General features: G+C 40.9%; 1 protein-coding gene across 2 annotated transcripts; it reads left to right on the top strand.

Annotated features, from left to right (window-relative positions):
* Positions 1-1572: 1572 nt before the first annotated feature.
* IRX4 (iroquois homeobox 4) lies at positions 1573-12642 on the top strand. Of its 2 annotated transcripts, none has more exons than XM_043540304.1 (6): positions 1573-1765; positions 3535-7172; positions 7916-8167; positions 9207-9313; positions 10804-11117; positions 11407-12642. In XM_043540304.1, the coding sequence occupies exons 2-6, from the start codon at positions 7128-7130 to the stop codon at positions 12147-12149; spliced, it is 1461 nt and encodes a 486-aa protein (XP_043396239.1). In that variant the 5' UTR covers positions 1573-1765; positions 3535-7127; the 3' UTR covers positions 12150-12642. The 2 variants fall into 2 exon arrangements, with proteins under 2 accessions (XP_043396239.1, XP_007061322.1); XM_007061260.4 differs by having other exon boundaries at positions 1606-1765; positions 7014-7172.
* The last annotated feature ends 10708 nt before the right edge of the window (positions 12643-23350 follow it).

The raw sequence follows: 23350 nt of genomic DNA, 5'->3' as shown, positions 1-23350 counted from the left end.
ATATGTGTTGAACTTTGTAAGTATAGGTACATGTAAATGACACTGTCATGACATAGTTCCGGCAAAAACAAGTTGATATGCAGAGTTTCATATTAACATTAGTGTTCACGTTCTGTAATTACTATATGAAGATATTAGATTACAAATGGGCTTTCCCTCCCCTTTCTCAGACTCTCATCCCCAGCCCCTCCCATTCTCAGATCATTTGGTATGATACACTCGAATATTATTTCTTAATGCTAAAGCCCTTTTCTCCTCCTCTGCCCTATTGAGACATCTGCTATAGCTTATATATTTAAACACAAATGATATTGATCCTCCCCAGACAAATAACTTTCTGACAGTCTTGAGTTCTTACACTATTAAACAACCAAGAAAAGAAAGCGCGGTTCTGATGTAAAACGTAAAATACAGTATGCCACTGAAGAGTTGCAATATATATCCGCTAAGTTTCCTTGGGACTGCCCTGCAGCAATAGTTGATCACGCCAGCCTGTAGTAAAAGGTCATTAGCTTACATGTTATTTTAACATCATGATACCGGGTGACCACTGGCAGTACCCTGGCCCTATTTGTGTGTAGCAAGTTCACAGTCGAATAACCTCGACTTTAATGGGTCACCCCAATGGTCTTCTCCTTAGAATCCCAGTAAGCTGTTGCCCATCGCTGGAGACGTTAGGACAAACAAGAATAGGAAAACACTAGATGAGCACACAGCTTTCCTTTCTAAATCTGCTGGTGATTGAACTTCCATAGCTTTGGTACCACAGCTACGATTCTGCTCCCCTTGAAATCAATGGGAGTTTTGCCATTGCTTTCAATAGGAACAGGATCGGGCCCCTAATAAAAGGCTGCCAAGGATTTTCAACTGATGAGAGTCGTTGCAGGATACTACAGAACTGAAACGTTCTGCATTTGACCATTGTCTTTCTTTTATGGATCCAATCTGGACAGAGGTGGCGAAGAAAGGTGTTTTTCACCGTCCATGTGTAGCTGGGGGATTGCTGCAGTGCATAGTACCTGAGATCCACAATACTGACCAAGCAATTATGGAAAAAATTAAGGCCAGTAGCTGAAGAGGTCCAGGCACACATTCCCTACTTGCACAGGTAACGATTCCCTTTAAGACCAACTCATCAAAAGAGAGGGAGACTAAAAAAGAGGTGTCTGTAAGTTTAGCGTCTTGCAATCTTTACTTGTACAGATAAACTACAGTTTGGATGTGTGCTCAGCTAATCAAATCTCTGGTAGATGGTTGCCTTACAGCGTGTACAACCTGCAGATCATTAGGTTAAATGGAGGACATTCGTGTCCTTTCAGAATCAATGCAATTATTGTTTGCAACAAGGACAACATTTGGAGTGGCAGCACTAATTTTACTAACCTGCTATTAATTATGGTGTCCCCCTCGCCATAAGCAGCTTTTATAACTCGAGGAATCAAGGAATGCTTGGATCCGTTTTCAAAGGAAAAGTTGAAACTTGAGTGTCTGGTCGTGTTGGAAAGTGTTAATCAGTAGGAAAGAGTGTGATCAGTGAAGCTATTCACTTGAACGTCACTCTAGTACAGGGGGTTAGTGAAGTGATTGTGGCGCCTAGGGACTGAAAGCACTATTCCACTCCAGTCAGGTATTATACACTGAGAAATGTCTACATTAGTTCTCTATAGCTCTCTGCAAAGTGAGTCACTGCAGACAAGAGACGAGATCCCCTGCCATGGAAAAGCTCTCGCTAGAAGATTGTAGTCGAAGCCTGGCGTGATCTCAGGTAAAGAAATCTTCTGCTTGTTTTGATGATAGGGCTTTCTTCTTTTTTCCCTCAGAGTCTGCTTCACCAGCAAGCCAGCTGAAAACTAACTGCTAGGCAGAAGAGAAACTACCTGTGATAAATCATTTGGCTTTGTGCAGTCTTTACCTAGGACAGAGTACAAATATAATCTAGTATGCATGTTATTTCTTGGGAAAGGGGTGTGGATATTAGCGTATGTTAAGGGAGGGCACTGAGTTAAAATTTCTGGATTTAAGGTCAAACTTTGAAAGGAATCGAATTTGATCTTGCAGTAAGAAAGTTTTATCTGCACATTGAAGTATTGTAAAGCTGTTCATTGCCAGCAGCTCGAAGAGGGAAAGGAGGGAGCGTTTGAATGCCTAGGAACCTGCGGCACTTTGGAAAATGAAAAGAAAAATCTTGTGTGATCTTCGCTTTGCTAATGCAATAGTAGCTGTAGTCTTTGCGCAATCTACAGAGCATAGAAATGTTATTGTACAATAGAGTCCACCCAACCGTTCAGCAAGTGCTTACGTTCTGTTTCAGCTGCTCCTGGATGCTGAAAACGTGCGTGTGTGTATCTTGGCTCGAGTTCTTAAGTGTTAAAAGTTAATAAATACAAAGACTAGTGTGAGAATGTGATCCTTCTTCCATTGATCTAGATTGTCAAGAGGATTTAAGTAAAGACTATAAATAAAAGTGTTCCAAGTGGATACGTTTAAGCAACTGATTTTACATGTACTTGTAACCTGGGTAAATTAATATTAGAGATGCCCTTTTAGGCAATCACTGTGTATGTCATCATAACTCTAGAAATCACAGATCATAGTGAGGGCTTATAGATATGTATGTACAAGAGATATGAAAAACTCACTGTCCCTTGATTTAGACTGCAGTATATGTAATTACACTTCAGATACACTTTTTACAAAGTCTACCTATTTAATGTCAATACCGACTTTATGGGAGCTAATTCACTTGAAAATGTTGCAGGCTGCCCTCAGTTTCATGTCAGATCCCAAATGGGCAACACGTAGAGCTTCACAACCTTTGTCAGACAGTGAGTCAAGGTTGTTTAAATCTTTAACTTGAAAACAAAGCAAACGCGACCGAAAGACCTTATTAACGTCTATTTAGCCCATAAGTATATACCGTCGCCCTGAAATATTTAATGGCGAGGCAATGACACCTCCAGAACAGAAGGAAATGGGCATATATCCAGTGAAACTGTAGCTGTATAGCGGCGGTTAGATCGTGTCCCTGAAGACATCCATCAAAGCCTTAGCCTTAGAAGAGCTTCCCTGTTTTACCTGCTGTGGCCTGTTCAAGTACCACGATGTTTCCTTCTTGTTTCATGTTTTCATAATAAAACTTGTCTGAACATTGGCTCCAGTTTCTTTGAGAAGAAGAAAAATCAACCAGTTTGTAGTAACCCTTTAAGACATACTTCATTAAGCTTTGGCTCTCAAAGATATGTTTGTGTCTGCACTTTTTTATCTTGGGAAACTCTGCAGCACTTCATGTTGATTTAGACGGTTTTACTTTCTTTAACTTAGCAAATAGCTCCGGTTGGTTATTTTGCTCAAGTGCTGTTAACTCTTTTTGCACAAGAAAAGGGCTTGGCAAGAATAATTTTTTATTACATACCAAATACTTGCATTTTCCAAATGCTTGAGGATATAGCCCACAACATTAATCGTCTTTACTTGGATTTGAACAGTGTTATGTTGTTCATGTGCAAGAGCCACAAAGATTTTAAATCATTGCAGGACTTATTGCACGTTTGTGCTCTGGCACTAGAAATTCATGATGAAATATAACTTCGTTGAGTTTCTCATCAACAAAGAACCATTACCTGTGGCTGTAAGTGACAAAAGAGCAACACTTTGTGACAAGGTAATGCCAGTTTTTATAAACTGTCCGTTTTATGATGTAAATTATTAAAAAATGTTAAAGACAGTTTTCTTGGGAATACCGATTGGTACTAGTGTAATGCTAAGTTAGGGTAAAGTAATATAACAGGCAGACTAGAAAAAATTACAAAGTATTACAGTGATTAATAAGGGAGCCTTCAGTGCAAAAAAACGGGTATCAGTGGATTTGCCTGGGACAGGGTGGTGAAAGACAATTGTAGATATATAAACAGACAAGGAATATAAATGTTGAATCTGCTCTTGTATTGTAAAGATTAATCGACTCATCTAAATATCAATCCTGCTGTGTTGTGGGTGACACTGCTGGGCTGACGTCTGCAGTAGTATCAAAAGAAAAAGACAAGACATGCAGTTTGAGAAACTGTACGATTGTGCTACAGCTTCTCAAAACAGTTCTCCAGCTCTATCAGCTAATTACAGTGCTTTGCACAGAGCCCCTCTTGAGATAAGTGCAGCTGTTTTCCTCCCCAGCACCAGTGCGTAATATTCCAGGGTTTATGTAAGCAAAAGACAGGGCAAATCTTTTAAGGAAGATCATTTTTATACATTCGCGGATTTTTTCAATTATTTTTTCACAAAATCCTCTATAAGGTTATACATTGTGTTATCTGTAATGATGAATCACTAAAAGTACCATTGTGTTCTGGAAACGCTGAGTAACTGGAAAGAATAAGTAAGAGTTTCATTGTAGCATAAGCCCCAATGGCTAGTTTATTATTATTCATAGAAAGAAGCTGATATTAGCATCGCAGGTGAGAAAAGAATAAACACACTCTCTCAAGAAATCAATACGGAATTCAAAAACAAGTATTAATGTCATTTGACTCCTGTTCTTTAAGCATTTCTCCCGGCTACAGACACTAAACTGTCTGAATAATTTGCATTTACTGTATCTATCTGTTTTGGGGGAACTATTTAAGATGCCGTAGGACACCGCTTGTTATAGTCTAACCCAATCCTACAACTAGTATTTTCATCTGTAAATTAAAGTAATTACGCAGCAGATATTGTATTATGTGTACTGTGGTCTCCAGATAGTCATCAATCACCCTCAATCGAGCTGTCAGAGAGGGCAGATTCGTTTCTGGGAGGCAGTCTTCCAGCTGGGGAGAAGAAGAGAACATCATCATTAATTAGAGTGTGACCCTGGGGCTATTCACATGTCTGAACCCAGGAATCTCTCCGAGCAAGTCTGCACACCATGGAGCAGCACGCCACTGCACCATCAGCCACGGCTCCAGCGCAACGAGCTGTTCTCTAGTTCCTCCAAAAGGCTCACGGATGCCTGGCTAACTTGCTGCCACGTTACACTAGCAGCTTGTTGTTCTCTGGAGCCTTAGTTTTAGCAATTTACTCCCTATAAATTATTGACAATTACTACAGCCACGGCAGAGGTCACTTCCTTAGAGAGGAAAGCCTATGGTGACGACAGGGTGACTCCCAATGCTGCTTTGCAATGCCGTTATACCCCACAAAAAGGAGGGAACTGGTAGCCTGGGTAAATCGAGGAGTTTGTACAGATCATGGGGATTCGGTATTCTTTGAAAGGAGATTACTTCCCCCTGTTTATTTACCATGACAGGAGTATGTCAAAAGTAAACAAGTCTCTTCTGCATGGGCTTCCAACAATAAAGTTTCACAAACCGGATTATTAGAACTGTAGGGCAGTGTCAGAAACTGCAGCTCTGCACAGAGCCGGTAAAATGGTTCTGCCTTTCGCCTTTCTGTTCTGACCAGCTCCTGCAGTCCAGGTACCCGGAGTCCGGGGCTGAAGGCGCCCCAGTTCCCACCGAAATCAGAGAGAGTTGGGGATGGTCAGCCCCTCATGGAATTGGGCCTTTAATCCCTACTCAAGCAACACGCCAACTAAATCAAACGGGAGTATAATCTCAGGAGCGAAACTGCGGGATTTGGCTCCATAGGGCGATTTAAAATACTTCTCATGTATAAACAGACTCTTTCTGCTCCAGATCCATAGTGGGGGAGCTACTGAGATGAACGAAATACAGTCTCAAAGCGCTTCAAAATAATGACGGGACTGATCCTGATGCCATTGAAATCAATGGGAGTTTTACCATTGGCTTCAGAGGGGATAGGAATAGGCCCTTGATTTGTAAAATTGTTTGACCTGCCATGCTCACACAAACAATAACGTTTAAGTTATATCCTCTAGGTCACCCGCCTCTGACGGGAGAATGCTACGCTTCAAACAGAGTCCAAGACACTGAAGAAAGCTATTTTAGTAACTAATCTCAAAGGGCAGAGTTGAGGTGATATCAGGAGTGCTATGAGTGTGAGTTTTCCCAGAATATCGGGTAAAAAGCTACTGACTACAATTTTTAAATAATTTTTGTAACCTATAGCGACAAACGGTTCTTTGATAAATTCGCCATCCAACAACATAAACTAGCATTGTCCGAATTCGATCCTGCATTCTCTCAGCACCTTACTGCCCCATTCACTTCAATGCATGAATAAAGCAGGATCGGGCCCTAAAGAAGGTAAAAAGTTGACTTTTCTAAAAAAAATTACAAATATTAATACTGTGGTCAAACTCTTTTCGAGGTGAACACCCATGTCTTCTGTCATTGTCTGGAATGTATATTTATAGTGTTTTTAAATTTAATCACACATCTGGACTAAAAGATGCAAAGAAAACAAAACTGCATGCCATGTGGTTTATTGTCAGTGTTACTGCTAATTTTAACTGTTGATTAAATCTTAAATGAAGACTCACTCGTGTGTCTCTTCATACGTCTCGTTTGTAATTGAGACTAATTATTGTGGTGGGGTGGGAAGAAGCAGCTGCTCATTAATTAATTTCTAATTAAAAGGGTTTGCCATCCTTCAGTGAGGAAGGGGAAGAATCTTAGTTGGTGTAATATTGATTCTTGAGATCAAAACCATTCATAGTCGTCCTACAGAACCATATTAAAATGCTATAAACTCAAGTATCTGATGTTTGAGTGCTCTCCAAACTCTGCTTTGTATGTTCTTAACACAAACTCAAACCTACAAAAAAATGAATGTTAAACTTGCAGACTGGTCAAATTGAGTCAGAGTCTCTGCTGCTTATAAAACGTGTATCTGAGTTAACCTGTTTGAACTACTTTTCTTTTCTTTCTTTTTTTTCGTGTGTGCAAAATATTTATTTCTGTCGCGACGTTTGTCAATCTCTGAGTCCATTTGTAGAAATTACTTCTAGTTTGCAGCTGTAGAAAAGATGCTACTTTCATCATACATGTTTTTCAGTTAAAAAAAGTTTAAGATTCATGTAGGTAAATTAAATATGGTATTCTGCTTCGTCCTATAAGCATCTAGGAACCTGTGGTTACCAATCAATTGGTACAACAGAGCAGAGCAAGGCTGCAATAGCGTGCAGATCAGACGTCTCTCCTTGTTTCTAGATAACCGGGATCCTCTGTACCATGTCATATCCTCAGTTTGGATACCCTTACTCTTCTGCACCCCAGGTAAGACTCTATTGTCCGCAAACGTTAATTGATTGAATTTCAGTCATTATTGATTTCTACCGTTCAGTGATAAAAGCTGCGGTGTTCCTTTATAGTATGTGAAAGCGTGAAATTGGTTAAGCAGTCAGTCTGTTTATAAGATATTTAAGTTTGTGGGCATATTTGTAAAATGAAAGGAGCATACAGTATTTAGGGTGTTATGGGGAGACTGGAGGGGCGGAGAAGGCGAGAGGAAAGGAGAAGGGGCATGGAAACACTCCAAGAATAATATTTTATCTTCCGGATTAGGTTTACTGTTTACACACTTAAAAGGGAAATTACTGAAATATCTATTGTAGAAACATAATGGGATATTTGAAACCCGCAGGTTAATAATAGATGTATGTAGGGCTGTTACAAATCTGCAGTCAAAATAAATATGCATGAGTGATTTAGAAAAAAAAAGGTTTAAAAACGCAGATGGGCAGCATTGTGGTGCAAGTGAAGACAAATGATATCAACACTTTATACAATCCATTTTAAAAGTTACTTTTAAAAGCATTTAATATAAGCAGCCTGTAAACCTGACGTAGCCGCCCCTTTGTAGAGATTTTCATTAAACGTTTAGAGTTTTGTCTTCCTTTTTTAACTGATAAAATATCTAACCTGTACATTTCCCGAAACCTTCATTTCCTCTGCCTTGAAAGGAAACAAATGTGAAAATTTAGCTGCAGGTTTTAAAAAGTTTTCCTCTTTTCCCTTAGTTCCTGATGACCACCAATTCCCTGACAACTTGCTGTGAGTCTAGTGGCAGGACTCTGACAGATTCAGGCGCTGCAGCCCCGGCTCAGACCCCAGTCTATTGTCCTGTATACGAAAGCAGGCTGTTAGCCACAGCCAGACATGAGCTCAATTCTGCAGCTGCCTTAGGAGTCTATGGAAATCCTTACACAAGTACCCAGGGCTATGGAAACTATGTTACCTATGGTACTGAAGCTTCTGCCTTCTATTCTTTGGTAAGCAATCCTAGAATCTTCTTGTCACTCATTAGTAAAACAAATCCCAGCTCAAAAGATCAACGAAAACATATCTTCTCGCTTCTTGGCTTGCGTGTTAGAGTCCCCAGAGGAAATCTGTGCTCTCCCCTCTCTTCTGAATTGGAACTGTTCACTAAGACTAAAATTCACGTGCTGTTATGTCTAGATTGCTATACTAAGTCAGTCATGTTTTCAGGACAGAGACCAGTTTAAGTAGTTCCACTAAATATCTAAATACATGTAGTTCTTTACGTAAGCCTATTTTCTGACTACCGACGCATAGCTCTGCCTTTTAACTCTCTCTCTAATATTAAAGTATGCTTAACAGTTACATGATACTACAGTTAAAAGACAGTTCTGTGAATCTGATGAACGACACTAGAATGAACGATATAGATAGGTTGGTAGTTCAAAGTTGCATGTACAGAGGTGCAGAACAATCGATATACCTTGGAATGAGCTTTTTCTTTGGCATCATTATGGCATGGGTTAATGTGTGTATTGATTTCACTGACTGCTGAAATTCTAGACCTTTGCTACAGCCAAAACATATCTTACTGTAAGACCACAGCAGTAAGTTGCCATTCATCTTTCATTTCCTTTGCACATTGTATTTCTGATTAATTAAAGGAAATAGTTGTGAATAGCCAAGATGTCATTAAAAGTTTAAACGCTTGTTGTCACTTTCTAGGTCATTGTTTTATAATGTTAATAAATGAAATCTGCTCTCGGTTCTGTAGAGAAAGAAACTATGAATTAAGCTTTTTTTAGTTATTTCGGTTAGGAGAATACTTGTTAAGAAGAAGGGAAACAGGTTCATTATTGTAGTCAAATACGAGGCAATTGTTTTGGAACCAAACTGCTGTGGAAAACGATATATTCCATAGCAGCATTGTAACATTTGTGTTACATTTGACCAAGTCAATTCACTTCCCTTAACTACTTCTAAGGAGAGAGACTGGGCGATGGGGCTGGGAGTGGGAATTGGTGAAAGGACACACTCGATTTTGTGTTACAGAACAGTTTCGACGCGAAGGATGGGACTGGATCTGCGCATGCGGGCATTACCCAGGCGGCTGCCTACTATCCCTACGATCACACACTCAGTCAGTATCAATATGACAGGTAAGAAACAAACAATTAAACACATGTAACGAAGAGTGATTTTTCCTAAGCAGGAGACATTTTAAACAGTGAAACACTGTGCCCGTTTAACAAGGAATTATTAATCAAGGTAAGACAGATAAATAAATAATTAGACAAAATGGAAGCCTACATTTCTCCTTTGACAAACCTTACATTTGTACATTACCTGGAGACTGAAGAGGGGCCTACTGGGCAGGCTGCTTAAACAGTGTAGTAAAAACCAAAGCTTTATTCTGAATGTTGACTCTAAGTCTCTAAATTAAACATGGAGGGGAGGGGCGGTGGAGAGGGAGAGGGACTGGCTAAATAGCCACACATTTGTGTTTGTCAGCACTGAGCAGTGTTGCGGGGCTACATGAGTAACCCTGTGAATGACTTCTGACTTTAGCAAACTATGTATCAAATACACTACGTCCCCTTTTCCTGCATGTAATTCAATCCATTTCATTATTCTACCGTAGTCAACTGAATGTTTTAACAAATGGGAGTAGCTTTGAAAAACTCAAATAATAAGGCCTATATACCTTGGCAGTACTTGAAGAGATCATACCAATTTATCTTGGTTCTCTTCTCATCATATTCTATAGAAACTTTTTCTAAGTATATGTTTAAACACGTTGTTCTCCCAACCCAGCACCTGGTCCTTTACTTTTCAAGGAGCTATACTTTCCACTAGTCAATTTTTTTGTATTAATTAGCTTTTCCTATAGTGTGTTAAATTGAACAGCCCTTTTATCTTCGGTATGTTTATTAGTTTTAAAACAGCACAAAACCACTTAAACCATCTCAACCTTTTAAGCCCACTGGGTGCCGATGACCTTTCCTGGATGATGTGCATTAAATATTCAAGTGCAGTCCAGTGTCTTCTGCGTCACGTTTTTACAATTTCAGGAACAAAAGGGTAGGAGAGATTACTAATAAAAGGAATAAGGAGGAAATATATTTCTGTTAACAGTTACACCCTGAGGTCACTTAAATGTATTTTATTTGAGCAGGATTTATCAAACAGCTGAAAAGCAGAACTTTTGTGTGCAGGTCTGTGCGTTTCTAAGATGTTTCTGTCACACAAGTTGTTAAAATGGACTTTGCAATTTACCTGAGTAAAAACAGACATTTTCTTTTCTATTTGTTCTTCAAAGGTTATTGTATAATTGAATTAAAACATTCCGTATGCGCAGTATTCCTCATTTTAAAATGGTATGTTATCATTGCTTCTTTCTTACTACTGAATTGTTGGGGTAAATCATTACTAAAAGCCTTTTACGGCCCCTTAGGTTTTGATACAGTATTCTTCCGACACTGATTAGTGCTAGAAGAAGGTACCCTAATGGTCTCTCCTAGGACCTGGTCCAAGCCCCATGTATCTTTCCTTTGGCTTCAGTGGGCTTTGGATCAGGTGCCCAAAGACCACCTCGCTGTATCTTTGACATGATCTTCATATGGTGTGATTTATGTCTTGTGAACTACAGATATGGCACCATGGACGGAGGCACCCGAAGAAAAAACGCTACTCGTGAAACCACCAGTACGCTGAAGGCCTGGCTGCAGGAGCACAGGAAGAACCCCTACCCCACCAAGGGCGAGAAGATCATGCTGGCCATCATCACCAAGATGACCCTCACCCAGGTCTCCACCTGGTTCGCCAATGCCAGGAGGAGGCTGAAGAAGGAGAACAAGATGACCTGGCCTCCAAGGAACAAGTGTTCCGATGAGAAGAGATCCTACGAAGAGGAAGAGGAGGAAGAGTCACAGGAAGACAATATGAAGAACGAGAAAAACGATGGTATCTTATTATATATACATTTACAATTAACAAGCAGAATTCTAGAGTAGCCAGATCAGTTTTCAGTTTCCCCTTTGACTGTTTTTATCATGAATGTTGTTGCATGAGTGGGTAGGATATACTTATGAATTGCACATAGCCTAGAAACATACCTACAGAATTGCAGTTGTAGTCTTTATTAGGAACGCCCTTTTAAACAGTACTCCGGATCTTTAGAGATGGTATTACTTTAAAGAAGCACTGTGGTGCTATTTATTCCGTATGGTTTACTGTTTTCCCATTTCTGCAGAGGCCACCAGCAAAGAAGAAAAAGAGCTGGAACTGAGTGATTTGGATGACTTTGACCCCATTGAGTCGGAGAGCTCAGAATGCGAATTGAAACAGCCCTTCCAGCACCTGGAGAGCAACCAGATAAGGGCAGCCGACACATGTGCTACTAATCATTGCAAGGAGCCTTCTCTAAAGACGCCGATCCCGGCGGCCACCATTGAAGAAGACCTGGAGAGGGCTAAAAACTGTCTCAAGAATGTGGTGGACGAATGTGAGCAAGACTTAACCAATGTAAGACAGAGAAGCTGTGAGTCCAAAATGTGCTTTCAGCAGGGGCAACAAATATTGGAGACAAAACCCAGGATTTGGTCCTTGGCTCACACTGCCACTTCTCTAAACCAAACTGAGTATCCTTCCTGCATGCTGAAACGCCAAGGAGTCTCCTCCTCCGTTGCAGTTTCTGCTCCTGTTAGTGTCATTGACAGACATCAGGATTCCCCAGTCACCAATCTCAGGAACTGGGTGGATGGGGTGTTTCATGACCCCATATTCAGACACAGTACTTTGAACCAAGCTTTGAGCAACACAACAGTTTCCTGGGCTACCACCAAAGGGGCTATTCTGGAAACGGGATCTTTAGGACGCTCAATTGGGAACAGTACTAACGTGCTCAAAGGCCAACTGTCAAACTTATCCCACCAGGACTCAAATAAAGAATTTCTTGCATTTCCCAAATCAGGAAGCAAAATGTTTTGTTCTTAACAACATCCCAAGTGGCAAAGAACTTTCTAAAACCTGAAGAGTGGGATACACTGAAAAGAGATTTGGAAGAATTTAAATTTAAATATAATTTTTTTAAAAATAACAAAGATAACGATTTAACGTTCAGTTTGCTTAATTAAACGGGCAGACTTTACTCATTGCTGTTTTGAAGAATTTCTGTTGGCGGCGACTTTAAGGGATCAATGTCGTAAAAAATAATTTAACTCCATGTCTAAAAGCACGTACTATAGTGTAGGCGTACTTAAAAGTTTACATCCAAAAGTTTACAAACGAGAAATTTAAATTCAGATATTTAATTTAAGGCATGCCAATATTAGTTATAAAGACTTTTCAGATTTTTTCCTTCTGATTTCATTGTTATGATATAATTCACAAACGGCACTTATACCAAGTTTACACTATTGCACAAATTTACCTTGACAAACATGTTTAAAAAGTATGTTCACTCCAATAAATTGTCTGTTTCAGAAGTAAAAATTAGTGGTGGCGTTTTGCATTACAAAATAAATATGTTCCAGTTTTAGAATGTGTTCATAGGTGTTCTAGTAATTTAAAGAAATGTCAAGATGATTGCATTAATACTAGAAAAAGTTCATGAAAATGTCAATAAATCATTAGCATAACTGCAAACAAATTTATTTAAATCAGAAATATTGATACTTTTTCATTGGGCCTTATTTTTTTCTCTTTCTATGTACGTAAAGGAATCCAGGAGGTTCTAAACTCGGAGATCCTTGAGCAAATAACGGTCTAAGATCTCGCCTTTGAACAGATAGTTATTGTTATGCTTTTAAGTACAACACTACATTTACCTGGTTGTACTCTGTTAAAGAACCCCGTGTTAATGAATACTGTGTGTTACACTGGAATATGGATGTCCAGCCTCAAGAGCCCTTCTCTGCTAGAGAAACACAGGGCCATCCATCATTACATTTGTTGAGTTTGACAGTTGTCACCCAAGAAAGGAGGGGGGAAAGAAAAACAATAACAGGAGTTAAATGTTCATACTTTAAAACAATATTAGGTAAATAGATAGATAGCTATGAAAGGAGAGAGAAGTGTAGTTGTGCTCTAGATTTGCTGAAATAAAGGGCGAGAAAATAGAAGAAGAGAAAAAAGTAGACTCCAGCTGCCCACTAAGGGTAGACAGTGTACGCCGCATAAACCTGAGAAGGGGGAGGTGGGATCTTGGAGAGTAGGCTGGGGAAAATCACCCCGGGACCCAGTGTTTGCCGTTGTGGCAGGGGAGTCTCTTTTTATGAGTGCGAAGCAATTGATTCACATGGAAAATTTGATATTTTAAAGAACCGTTTTAGCTTCAAGCTCCTCTGATAGTATGAAGAATCGTTGATTCTCCATGAATATTTCAGCACTTCAGGACAGATGCTTTACCGTTTTGACATTAAATAGAGTGCAGCCAAGAGAAAAAGCTCGTTCTCCGTGTGCTTCAGGAGGTCTCGCTGCCAATTTACCAGTTAAATAACAAGCGTTTTAAACATTTCCCTTTCAATCGCGGAGTAGAAACAAACTTTCCGTTTCTCAGGCCGGGGAAAATAAAGAAACGATAAGCCAAACCTGACAGAAATAAGAAAAATAATCTTCTTAAAATACCAGTTTACAATCCAGAGCAGCCCTACCTACTGGTGTGGGAAAGAGTTAAGGGCTCATAATGGGACTGAAGTAGGAACATGAAAAAACCCCTGCATCCTTCCCCATACTTCCTCCTCCGCAAAATAAAACAAAGACCAGAAATGAAACGGAGCGCTACCCCAAGGAGTTTGTAAAGAAATCTCGAGACAGCAACTACAGTAGTTAAAATATAAAACACACTAGCCCGCAAACTTTAGAGTGAGACCGGTTAGTGCAGCAATTGAATAAAGGAATCTGGGTGTGGGGAGTAGATCAAACCCTTCCCCTCTCTGAAAGCAGCTGTAATTGGATTGTATCCAGTCATATTCCCTGTCATTGTATTGACTTTCGCTCTCTTGGATGATATTATCGAGATCACTGAACCTCGCTGCTGATCTGGCTGTCAAAAGGCTGAGACAGGAGCCCCCGGCCTGGAAAACGTGCATCAGCCAAGATAATTTGAAGTGAAATTTTCATTTTGACAGTAAACCCCTCAATTTCTAAAGGCTCTGCACCCAGAGATCTCGGTGGCAGGGGGAGGCTTTACAGAAAGCCACGTCTTAAACTGAAAAGGGCAAAAGAACTCGAATTAGTTGTAATAGATAAAAGGGCAAAAATAAAGAGTCAAGGGTACTTGACAGTAATAGCGAAAGTGGAGTCTCTGGGGAGAAGTGTTCTCAGCTAGATGCTGGGCCGGCAGGAATTTTAATGCAGCAGGGCGGCCGGAGAGCTTTCCAGTGAAGCCTTTTAGACAAAGCAAATTTTTTAAAAACCAAAATAAGGTAGAAGGGACGAGAGGGAAGAGGGCGCACGTATTCCGCCATCAAACCAGCAGTAGAAGCAAATGGGACAGTAATACGCATAACCACCATAAGAAAAAATACTGGCTTCTGTGGTAGCTATGTTAAAGCAAAAATGTACATGTGTGTCTATACACGTGTTATTGTATATGTAAGTACGTGTGTACATGCTACTGATTCGCTGCAGATTTCAACGTCGGTGGTGCTATTGAGGATATATGGGGGCGGGCTGGGGGGCGAAGGTTTAATTATTCAGTACAATGATAGCCAAGTGAGTATTTTCGGAACACAAGACATATGTAGAGACAAAGTTATGGAGTAAATATAATTCAGAAAATGTATTTATCTAAATCAGCTGTACCACATAAAATCACCACATATACGGAATGCTAAATTATTCAAAATACACTTTCTGTGTATAATTACAGGAATTTTACCCTCAGAGGAAACAACAATATGACATTAAAATTGGTCTGATTTCTATAGAGTTCTTTTGCACCTTTGCACATATTTCGTGGCCAGGCTTTTGAAAAAATGGTAACATATACCCTTGGAGATAATAACTGACAACACTGATTTACATTCAAATCTGGGGAAAGAAATCCTCAAATAATATTTAAAATAAAGGCAATAAAATTCTATTCAAGGCAAAAAAATTCCAATATTATAAATTAGAAAAATACTTTACCCCTTAATGCTATGTCACTGTCATTGTAAAACAAGTTTGAATAAGTTTGTACCCGCTATCTAACAGGACCTGGTTGCAGTAGGCTACAGGTATATAGGATGTTCTTTGTATGAAATCAGAATTTTGTTTTGGGGTGTGTTTTTTTAATCCTTGTCTACAGATTAGCAGTCAGGCATAACAGTTCATTCAAAAGCACCATAAAGTGTGAACAAAAGACTATGAGAAATTAATCTTTGCTATTTTATTCAATAGCACAAGTCAAAGATCACTTTCAACTGTTCCTCAGCTGTTGGGGGAGGGGGGAGGCGCTAAGAAAGAAAGCCATATAACTAGGATAAATATACAAAGCAGAAATTATAAAGGGGGGATTAAAAAGAAGGGAGAAGAAAGAAAGAAAAACATGGAGAAAACGGTCTGAAACTGAGAGACTCTAAATCATTCAGCCATGGCAAATTCAAACACACAAAGGAGGGGATGCTAAATTAACAGTGCTTTTTACATAGAGCCCAAATAAAACTGTAATCAGCGACGCGTTACTTTTCATTAAGCGAGTTTGACAGCAGCATATTCAGCCTCGACAAGGGAACAGGAGCGAAGAAATATACGGCTCTCCCAGCCCGAGTCATAAGATAATTCCTTAAGCTCCATTAACAACTCTTAGCCGCAGGAAATGGGCTCCCTGAAAACATCTCCAAATCTAAAAGCTTTATCGACCTCTCAAACCTCTGCTGATGGTTCTATTTTTTAAAAAAAACTTAAGGGAGAGACGTCCAGCAAGGTAATAGACTTTGACACAACACCTTCTTAACTAGAGAGAGAGAGGCCGAGAAAACCAGACCTTAAATGATATTTAAAAGGCAGCCAATTAAGATTTAAAATGATTGTCTCCTGAGATTATGCATGTGATTTATGTCACCTACTTTTTCCCAGGCATGCATACAAAATTGCAACTGGGCAGATAGCCTGTTCTTTAAATAATATTTTTTTAAAAAAATAAATAGTGGCAATTAACTATCTATAGCTATCTCAAACAATTTTAAATATTAAACTAATAAGAGGTTGAACTTTAGATATTCTGATTGAAAGAATACATTGCAACAGTCACCTCGTTTATCTGTAGTCAATTAAAAGACAACCAAATAAATCATACAAACATTTTCTTTTAACTTTTATGAGCATAATTTTTAAATAAATGTTACTCTGTGTTGACGTCTGACTATTAAAGACTTTTAATTAGTACATTTCTCACACAACAGAATGAAACAGCTTTCAGTTCATCCACACAGTAAGAAGACTTTGTCTTTACAGGATTTGGAATAGCACAATATTAGAGGTAGGTTGGTTGTCAGGGTACCTCAGACTTAATAAAGTCTTAGTGATGTATATTTACCCTTTGTCATTAAATCTGGCCTTCAAATAATTTGAAATTTATTTCTTGTATTGTATTAAATATCAAGAAAAGTTAACTTTTACTTTAAGACTTCATCCAAAAAGCCCTGAAAATGAGAATAAGGGAGGAAATTTTGGGGGTTGTATTGGAAAGATCTCCAAATAGTGTGAGTTTGGGAGTGGGAGATGGCAGCAGGGAAAGGGAATCATTCAGAGCCTACGTGATCAGACACTTCCTTGGACGAGTTTAGATCTAATCACAGTCTGATGGGGCTAGAACTAACTTTCAGCATTAATGCTTTTTTTGTGGCACTTGTGAGTTTAATTCCCACCTTTACCTTTGTAGATGTAAACCTGGAAAAGGGAGGTTTTTATGGCCAATACTAGTTGGTGTGTGTGTGGGTGTAGAAGGGACCACATTACCTAGATTTTCCACTATGTGCTAAATTTAATATTTAGCATTTATATACCATTTTTCATTCCCTTTACACACATTAATTCTCAAAACACTTCTGTGAAGCAGATATTATTATACCCATTTTACAGAAGGTTATACTGAGGCATATAAAGGTTAAGTGTCTTGCTGAGGTGATTCAGGAATAAAGTGGCAGAGCCAGAAATTAGAACCTGGGCATCCTGACTCTCAAACCCCTGCTGCAGGCCCTGATTCAGCAAGGCTCTTAATGTCTAACTTTAAACATATGAGTAATCTCAGTGAAGCCAGTGGGACTACTCATGTGATTAAATATAGGCACACGCCTTGTTGTACTGGGACCTTAAGCACTAAATACTCTTATAATTTAGTTAAGGTTTTGTTTATTTATTTGTTTGTTTTTTAAAGATTTGCTTCTGCTCCCACTGAGGTTAAAGCCAAAATGTTCACTAAGGAACCTAAGAATGGTATTCACCAAAGCAAGTATCCTAGGCATAGAGCCCAATAACTTAGCTCAATTGGAGATTCCAAGGAGAGGGGTGTTTGCTAATCCCCATGTCTCTCAGAGAGTTTGGCACCTAAACACAGGCTGCAGTGAGGCACCTATTTACACATGCAAGTGTACACAGTTATTTGTCTGTGTACAGATAAAGTATGTATCCTGAACCCATGCCAAGTGTCTATATATGCTGTGCTGGGCATAGGTATAGGCTTTGCATAGGCATGAACCTTCATCCACACTGCCCCTTTTTAGTATGAAACATTAATGCTGATGTTTCAGAGGCAGTATCCCAGAGTCCTGTTTGTCACAGGAGACACTGTTGGAACCACCTTGCTATGTGTTGCTGGAGCTGTATGCCACCTTCACACATTTGACAACAGCAGTTTCCTGTCATCTCTCCCTTTTGTCAAACTGCATTGGAGACATGGAACAGGTCCGTGAAGATGTGGATCTGCTCCTGCTGTTGTTCGTTGGACATATATTCATGTGGTGCAGTACCAAATACTGGGTGGAATCGGTCCAAAGAGATCTCAGACAGCAAAGACAGCTGATTCTCAGATGGGGAATGAAATTCCACTTGGGACCCATGGAACAGATGTGTTGAACAACAGAACTGCAATGGTGTGATAATGGGTGGAGCACTGCTTCTGGTCCTGAAGAACCAGCATTGTGTGGTGGCCTTGGAAATCTGAGATGTTGACCAGTGGCTGCAAATCTTCAGAATGAGGAAGCAAACTTCATGGAGTTGTGTGAGTAGATTGCAGAAACCCTAAAGAACCAGAACACTTGATTTTGGAAATGGATACCAGTGCAGATGCAGGTGGCTATCACCCTCTGGATGCTGGTAACACCTGAAAATTACTGGTCAGTTGCCAACCAGTTCAGAGTTGTGAAGTCAACTGTCAGTATGGTGGCTGTACAGGTTTGCCAGGCTGCCAATACTGAGTTGCCATAACCCAAATCCCTGAAATTATAGCAGGATTTCAGAGGATGGCTTTTGTGAACTGTGCGGGGGCCATCAAAAGAGGCCAGTATGTGAACCATAAAGGTTAATATTCACTGGTTCTCTGAGGCTTGGTGGACCACAGGGATTAGTTCTTGTACACAAATACTGGTACAGGAGAAAGGTCCATGATGCCAGGGTGTTCAGGAGGTCCAGGTTGTAATTTGGGGGGTGGAGGTGGGGCAGAGGGTCTTTATTTCCCCAAAATAATGTGCCTATGTACAGTGTTTCTGTGCCTACCTTTATTTTGGATGATCCTGCATACCATCTCTGACTGTGGCTCATTGAAGCCTTACCCTGACATCACCCACCCAAGAAAAAGGGAATTGAACTACAGACTGAATACCTGCAGAATGGTGGTGGTGTGTGCCTTTGTGTCTGAAAGCCTGTTGGTGATGCCTTTGAGCTTGTCTGGATGCCAGTGTGACCAACACAGTTTGAATTATTGTGGTATGCTATGCTTTGCATAATGTATGCAAGGCTAAAGAAGCCTTCACAGGGAATGGTCACAGGACAGATCTGTTTTTAAGGTCTGTGCAGGTAGCCAGATACCACCGACTTGCACACTGTTCTTGGTTCCCTGCAGGCCAGGAAAATTTGTGATACTGTGTGCCCATACAAAATGGAACAGTGGGGAACCAGCAAGTGACTTAGAACTGTGCCAAGGTACATAGCTGTGATGCAGTGGAGCTGCTTGAAAAGCTTAATAGAGCATTGCCACATACTTCTGTTGCCAGATACCTCAAAGGGTTTCAATCCCCTGAAGTTAGTGTACTAACTGAAAGCAGACAGCTGGAGTAGGAGGACCCTCAAGGTTAATAACTTTGACAGTGGTTTTGTGCTGCCATCATTGAGCAATGTTTTCATTACGTATTAACTGCTTTGTTTTGGGTTGGCTTATGGGGAGCACTTCAGCAATGCTAAAGGAATTTAAAAAACAGTTCTTTAAGGTTTTGGGGGAGACTTAACACATTCCTTCCTCACAATTCTTTCTGACACCATAGCTTACAGCTCTTATCCAGTATATGCATAATTGATCCCATGTCATGAGTACTGCCATAGTTGCCTGTGGTAACTGTTTGATGGGTGTGGAGGAGTCATTAAATCAGTGCTCAGTATCAGATATCTTAACTGTTTAATTTTGTTTCCTTTGTCACTTAATTTTTAACAAAATACAAAGAGCTTTAAGTAAAATTCTCCTCTATTTTTCACTGTGGTGTTTTGGCCATAAACAGTTATTTTACTGCATACTTTATTGCCATGAACCTTTTTTTAAACATTAGTGAAGTCCTGGCTGCAGGGGTGGGGGTGAAATTGTTAGCATTTCCATGGCACCACACTTTTACTGAAATCATGCAGTCATGTGCTGTGAATCCTGCTACCTCATCCCAAATCTCTGGGAAGTATCATGTTGATCATACTCAGAAAACAACATGCATGCAGAAGTGAAGGGAAGAGTTACATAAAGCTAGAACCATTTTGAACAGAAAGAAATTAACAAAAAAGACCCTCCAGAAAAGACAAAAAACAAGCCAAATTCATTCAGAAGCGGGCAAACATTACTTTCTGAGGGGGTCTCCTCATCCTTGCCCTCCCCTTTGCCATGACAAGTGGGGAACAGCTGCAGTTGCAGAATATTGTGGAGAGGGACAAATGTGGACATGTCCTGTGTGGAATTTAGGGTCTGAACACATGCAAGGCTACAGGGACTGGATCGAGTCCATCATTCGCTTCCTGAATGCTTTGGGGGTTCCCCCAAGAGGGGTTTCGGCTGACGGAGGAGGATGTGGTGCTGAGCATCCTGCATGCTCCTCTTTGGCAGGAAAGGAGCTGCAGCCTGGGCGATCACCACCTCAGCGGCAGCCTGGGCGACAGTTGGAGAAGGAGGAGAAAGTGGTAACTGTTCCCCTAGAGGAGCAGCTCCCACTGTAGTGGGTGGGCCCCAAAAGCATTCTGCCACCAGTTGGACTAGGGACTGCATGAGTGCATGATCCCATTCTTTCTGTGCTCCTACTGCCAGTGCTGTCTCCCAATTTGGAGGAATGTCTCATCCTAAAAGCCCATTCTTCCCTTGCCCTAAGAAAATCTGACTATTCCTGACTCCTTCTGTCAATGCCAACAAGCAGGTCCTCCAGATGCACTTGGTTTCTTCCTCTTCTATCTCTGGGGTGCCACTCCTGCTCTCCCAGCAGAATGGATTCTCTCTTGGCTTCAGAATGTCCTGGCAAGTCAAACACAAGGTAGCATTATATTTCATTTTCCTTGGAAGACAATTATATCCCCCCACATAGTGCAACTGTGCAGCCAAAGTCTGCAAGGAATGCAGTTGTTACAGCTTCCTTCTTTCAGACTACTTTTGCAGCCCAGAAGGAAGGGTCTGAGGTTAAAAGTGATAAGATACTTGCATTAATTTTATTAAAATGTTGCAATGTTTATAGTGTTTACAGTGGGACGATTTGGAGAGAAGGGCAGTTGACAGGCAAGGATGGCAAATGTGCAGCAAAGCATGGAATGGGTTAAGGTCTAAGGTCTAATGTTTACAGTGCACAGATGGAACACTTAGGATAGGGTTCAGTTCTTCAGGGGTAACATTACCAAGTCATCTCGTTGTTCTTTAAAGAGCAGCCATCACTTGGAGAACATAGCAGTTTTGAAGGTACCAGAATGGAAAAGAGAAGTAGTTTTCCAGTCCTGCATAGGATACCTTGACACTTATGCCAGAAAAATGTTTCTGAAAATGGTGACCCCCTCTATATGAGTGGAGGCGTTTGTGAAGGTGAACCAAGCACGTTTGCCTGGCCATTAAACCTGAAGAACCAGTTTGAATTTCTGCTACACCAGAAATTTGCTGAATTATGCTTACAGGACTGTGCACCAGTTGGAGAGGAAATTGATTATGTTCTAAGCTAGCAGATGGAATTCCTATGGAAGAGGAACAGAGAACCACAAAGAACCCACCCTCTAACCCCCCCCTGTATTGCCAGAAAGTCCAGCCCACATGTCCTGCAAACAGCACTGAAAGCGACAGAGAAACAGAAAGTAGCATCATAAGTGTATTTTCTTCCCTGAACTTTTGGATCAACAAACCAGTCGCCTCTCCTCTGCTAAGGGATACAGCTCTGTGTTTGTGCAACTGCCAGAACACGTTTCACCCACCCCACTTCACCCAGCTTCTGCAGAGTGGCTCACTAAGGGAAGAGGCCACACACCAGGCACTGGTTTCAGAGTAGCAGCCGTGTTAAGTCTGTATCCGCACAAAGAAAGGAGGACTTGTGGCACCTTAGAGACTAACAAATTTATTTGAGCATAAGCTTTCGTGAGCTACAGCTGAATGCATCCAATGAAGTGAGCTGTAGCTCACGAAAGCTCATGCTCAAATAAATTTGTTGGTCTCTAAGGTGCCACAAGTCCTCCTTTTCTTTTTACACCAGGGACTGAGAACAGTAATAAACATTTGCAATGGTCACAGGACGAATGGACAGCTCTGACTTTTCTCAGACAAACAAATGGTTCTTTTTCCCTTTTCAGACTCAAACCCAGGCCACCTGCCCCCCTTCCATTGCCTTCCACATGGCTCCCATTTGCAAGGGGAAGAAAATGGGGGGGGGGATGGAGGGAGGTAGTTTGGGGCCTTTGAGAAACCATGTATCATTAAACTGTTCTTTTCCCATCCAGGCACTTTCAGAACCCTCCCTCCATCCCTTCCCTCCTGCAGTTGGCTCCGCCCAGCGAATATCACTGGGCAGTGTGCTGCCTGACAAATGCAGGGACACAAGGACTGCTCATTAACGCTCTGCTATAGCTTCCACTAAATACAGTGCTTTGTGTGATTTCAATACAATCACTGAATTACAGCTGTGTCTTGCTCAGGGACCAGGCTGGGGTGGAGCATGGGTGGGGTGATGAGGAGGCCGGCTTCATGTATTACTGGAGCAAGAGGTGATATTTCTGGGAAGTGTGGGGGCATATTATAACTTACTGAGCTCAGATTCTGGTTCCTGCCAAAGCTAAGAGACCTCTTCAGGCTCCTCGGGAAGGGCAGGGGGGGCGCTTTCTCAGCCAGGTCTGCCAGGTAGAGGTGCAGAATCACATGTTTCTCTTCCTTCAGGTCTCCCGGGGTTTCTTCTGGGACTTCATCCAAGGTCCCTGCTGCCTCCTCGCTCTGCCTCTCATCAATGTCCTGCCATACATTGAGGCTGGCAGAGTCAAGAGTCGGTTGTGACTGAATTCAGGCTCAGTACTCTTAGCCCTGGAGAACACTCAGTCCAGCTCATCATATGCTAGGTCCTCTTCCCAGAGTGACTATTTGAATCCTTCACCCTCTGCTACAGGAGCCTGAAGTGCTTCTTGCATGCCCAATAGTGGGAATCAGTCCCATGAATGTCCATCTCCTCCAGACTCTGTGAAATCTCCTAGTACAGGTGTATGTTCCTTCCAGTATGGGCAAAAGTCATGGAGGATGGTGTACTCTGTCCACACCTTCCTATACATTTTGTTATACAGATGATGTATGACAGTTTAAACATGAGGCAGAAGTTGGAGCACAGATCCCATCAATGTACTGTGTCTAACTGAAGGTAGCATAGAGATTTTTTAAAGTCCAGTGTCATAGCTGTGCTGGAGGACAAAAAACATTCTTTCCCTACACTATACCATCCACAAAGTCACAATCAGTGGAATCAGGTGGTGGATGAGCTAATAAATCTGACCTGCCTTCACCTGGAAGCAAATCAGAT

Source organism: Chelonia mydas, chromosome 2 (genome assembly GCF_015237465.2).
Source record: "Chelonia mydas isolate rCheMyd1 chromosome 2, rCheMyd1.pri.v2, whole genome shotgun sequence".
Classification (NCBI taxonomy): Eukaryota; Metazoa; Chordata; order Testudines; family Cheloniidae; genus Chelonia; species Chelonia mydas.
The sequence above is the reverse complement of the archived record's forward strand: the minus strand, read 5'-3'. Positions and strand labels throughout refer to the sequence as shown.

Bases quoted from the DNA above. Each gene is read 5' to 3' on its own strand.
- IRX4 (XM_043540304.1), top strand. From the start codon at position 7,128: ATGTCATATCCTCAGTTTGGATACCCTTACTCTTCTGCACCCCAG. The intron at 8,168-9,206 runs GTAAGCAATCCT...TTTGTGTTACAG, and splicing joins CTTCTGCCTTCTATTCTTTG to AACAGTTTCGACGCGAAGGA. The intron at 9,314-10,803 runs GTAAGAAACAAA...TGTGAACTACAG, and splicing joins AGTCAGTATCAATATGACAG to ATATGGCACCATGGACGGAG.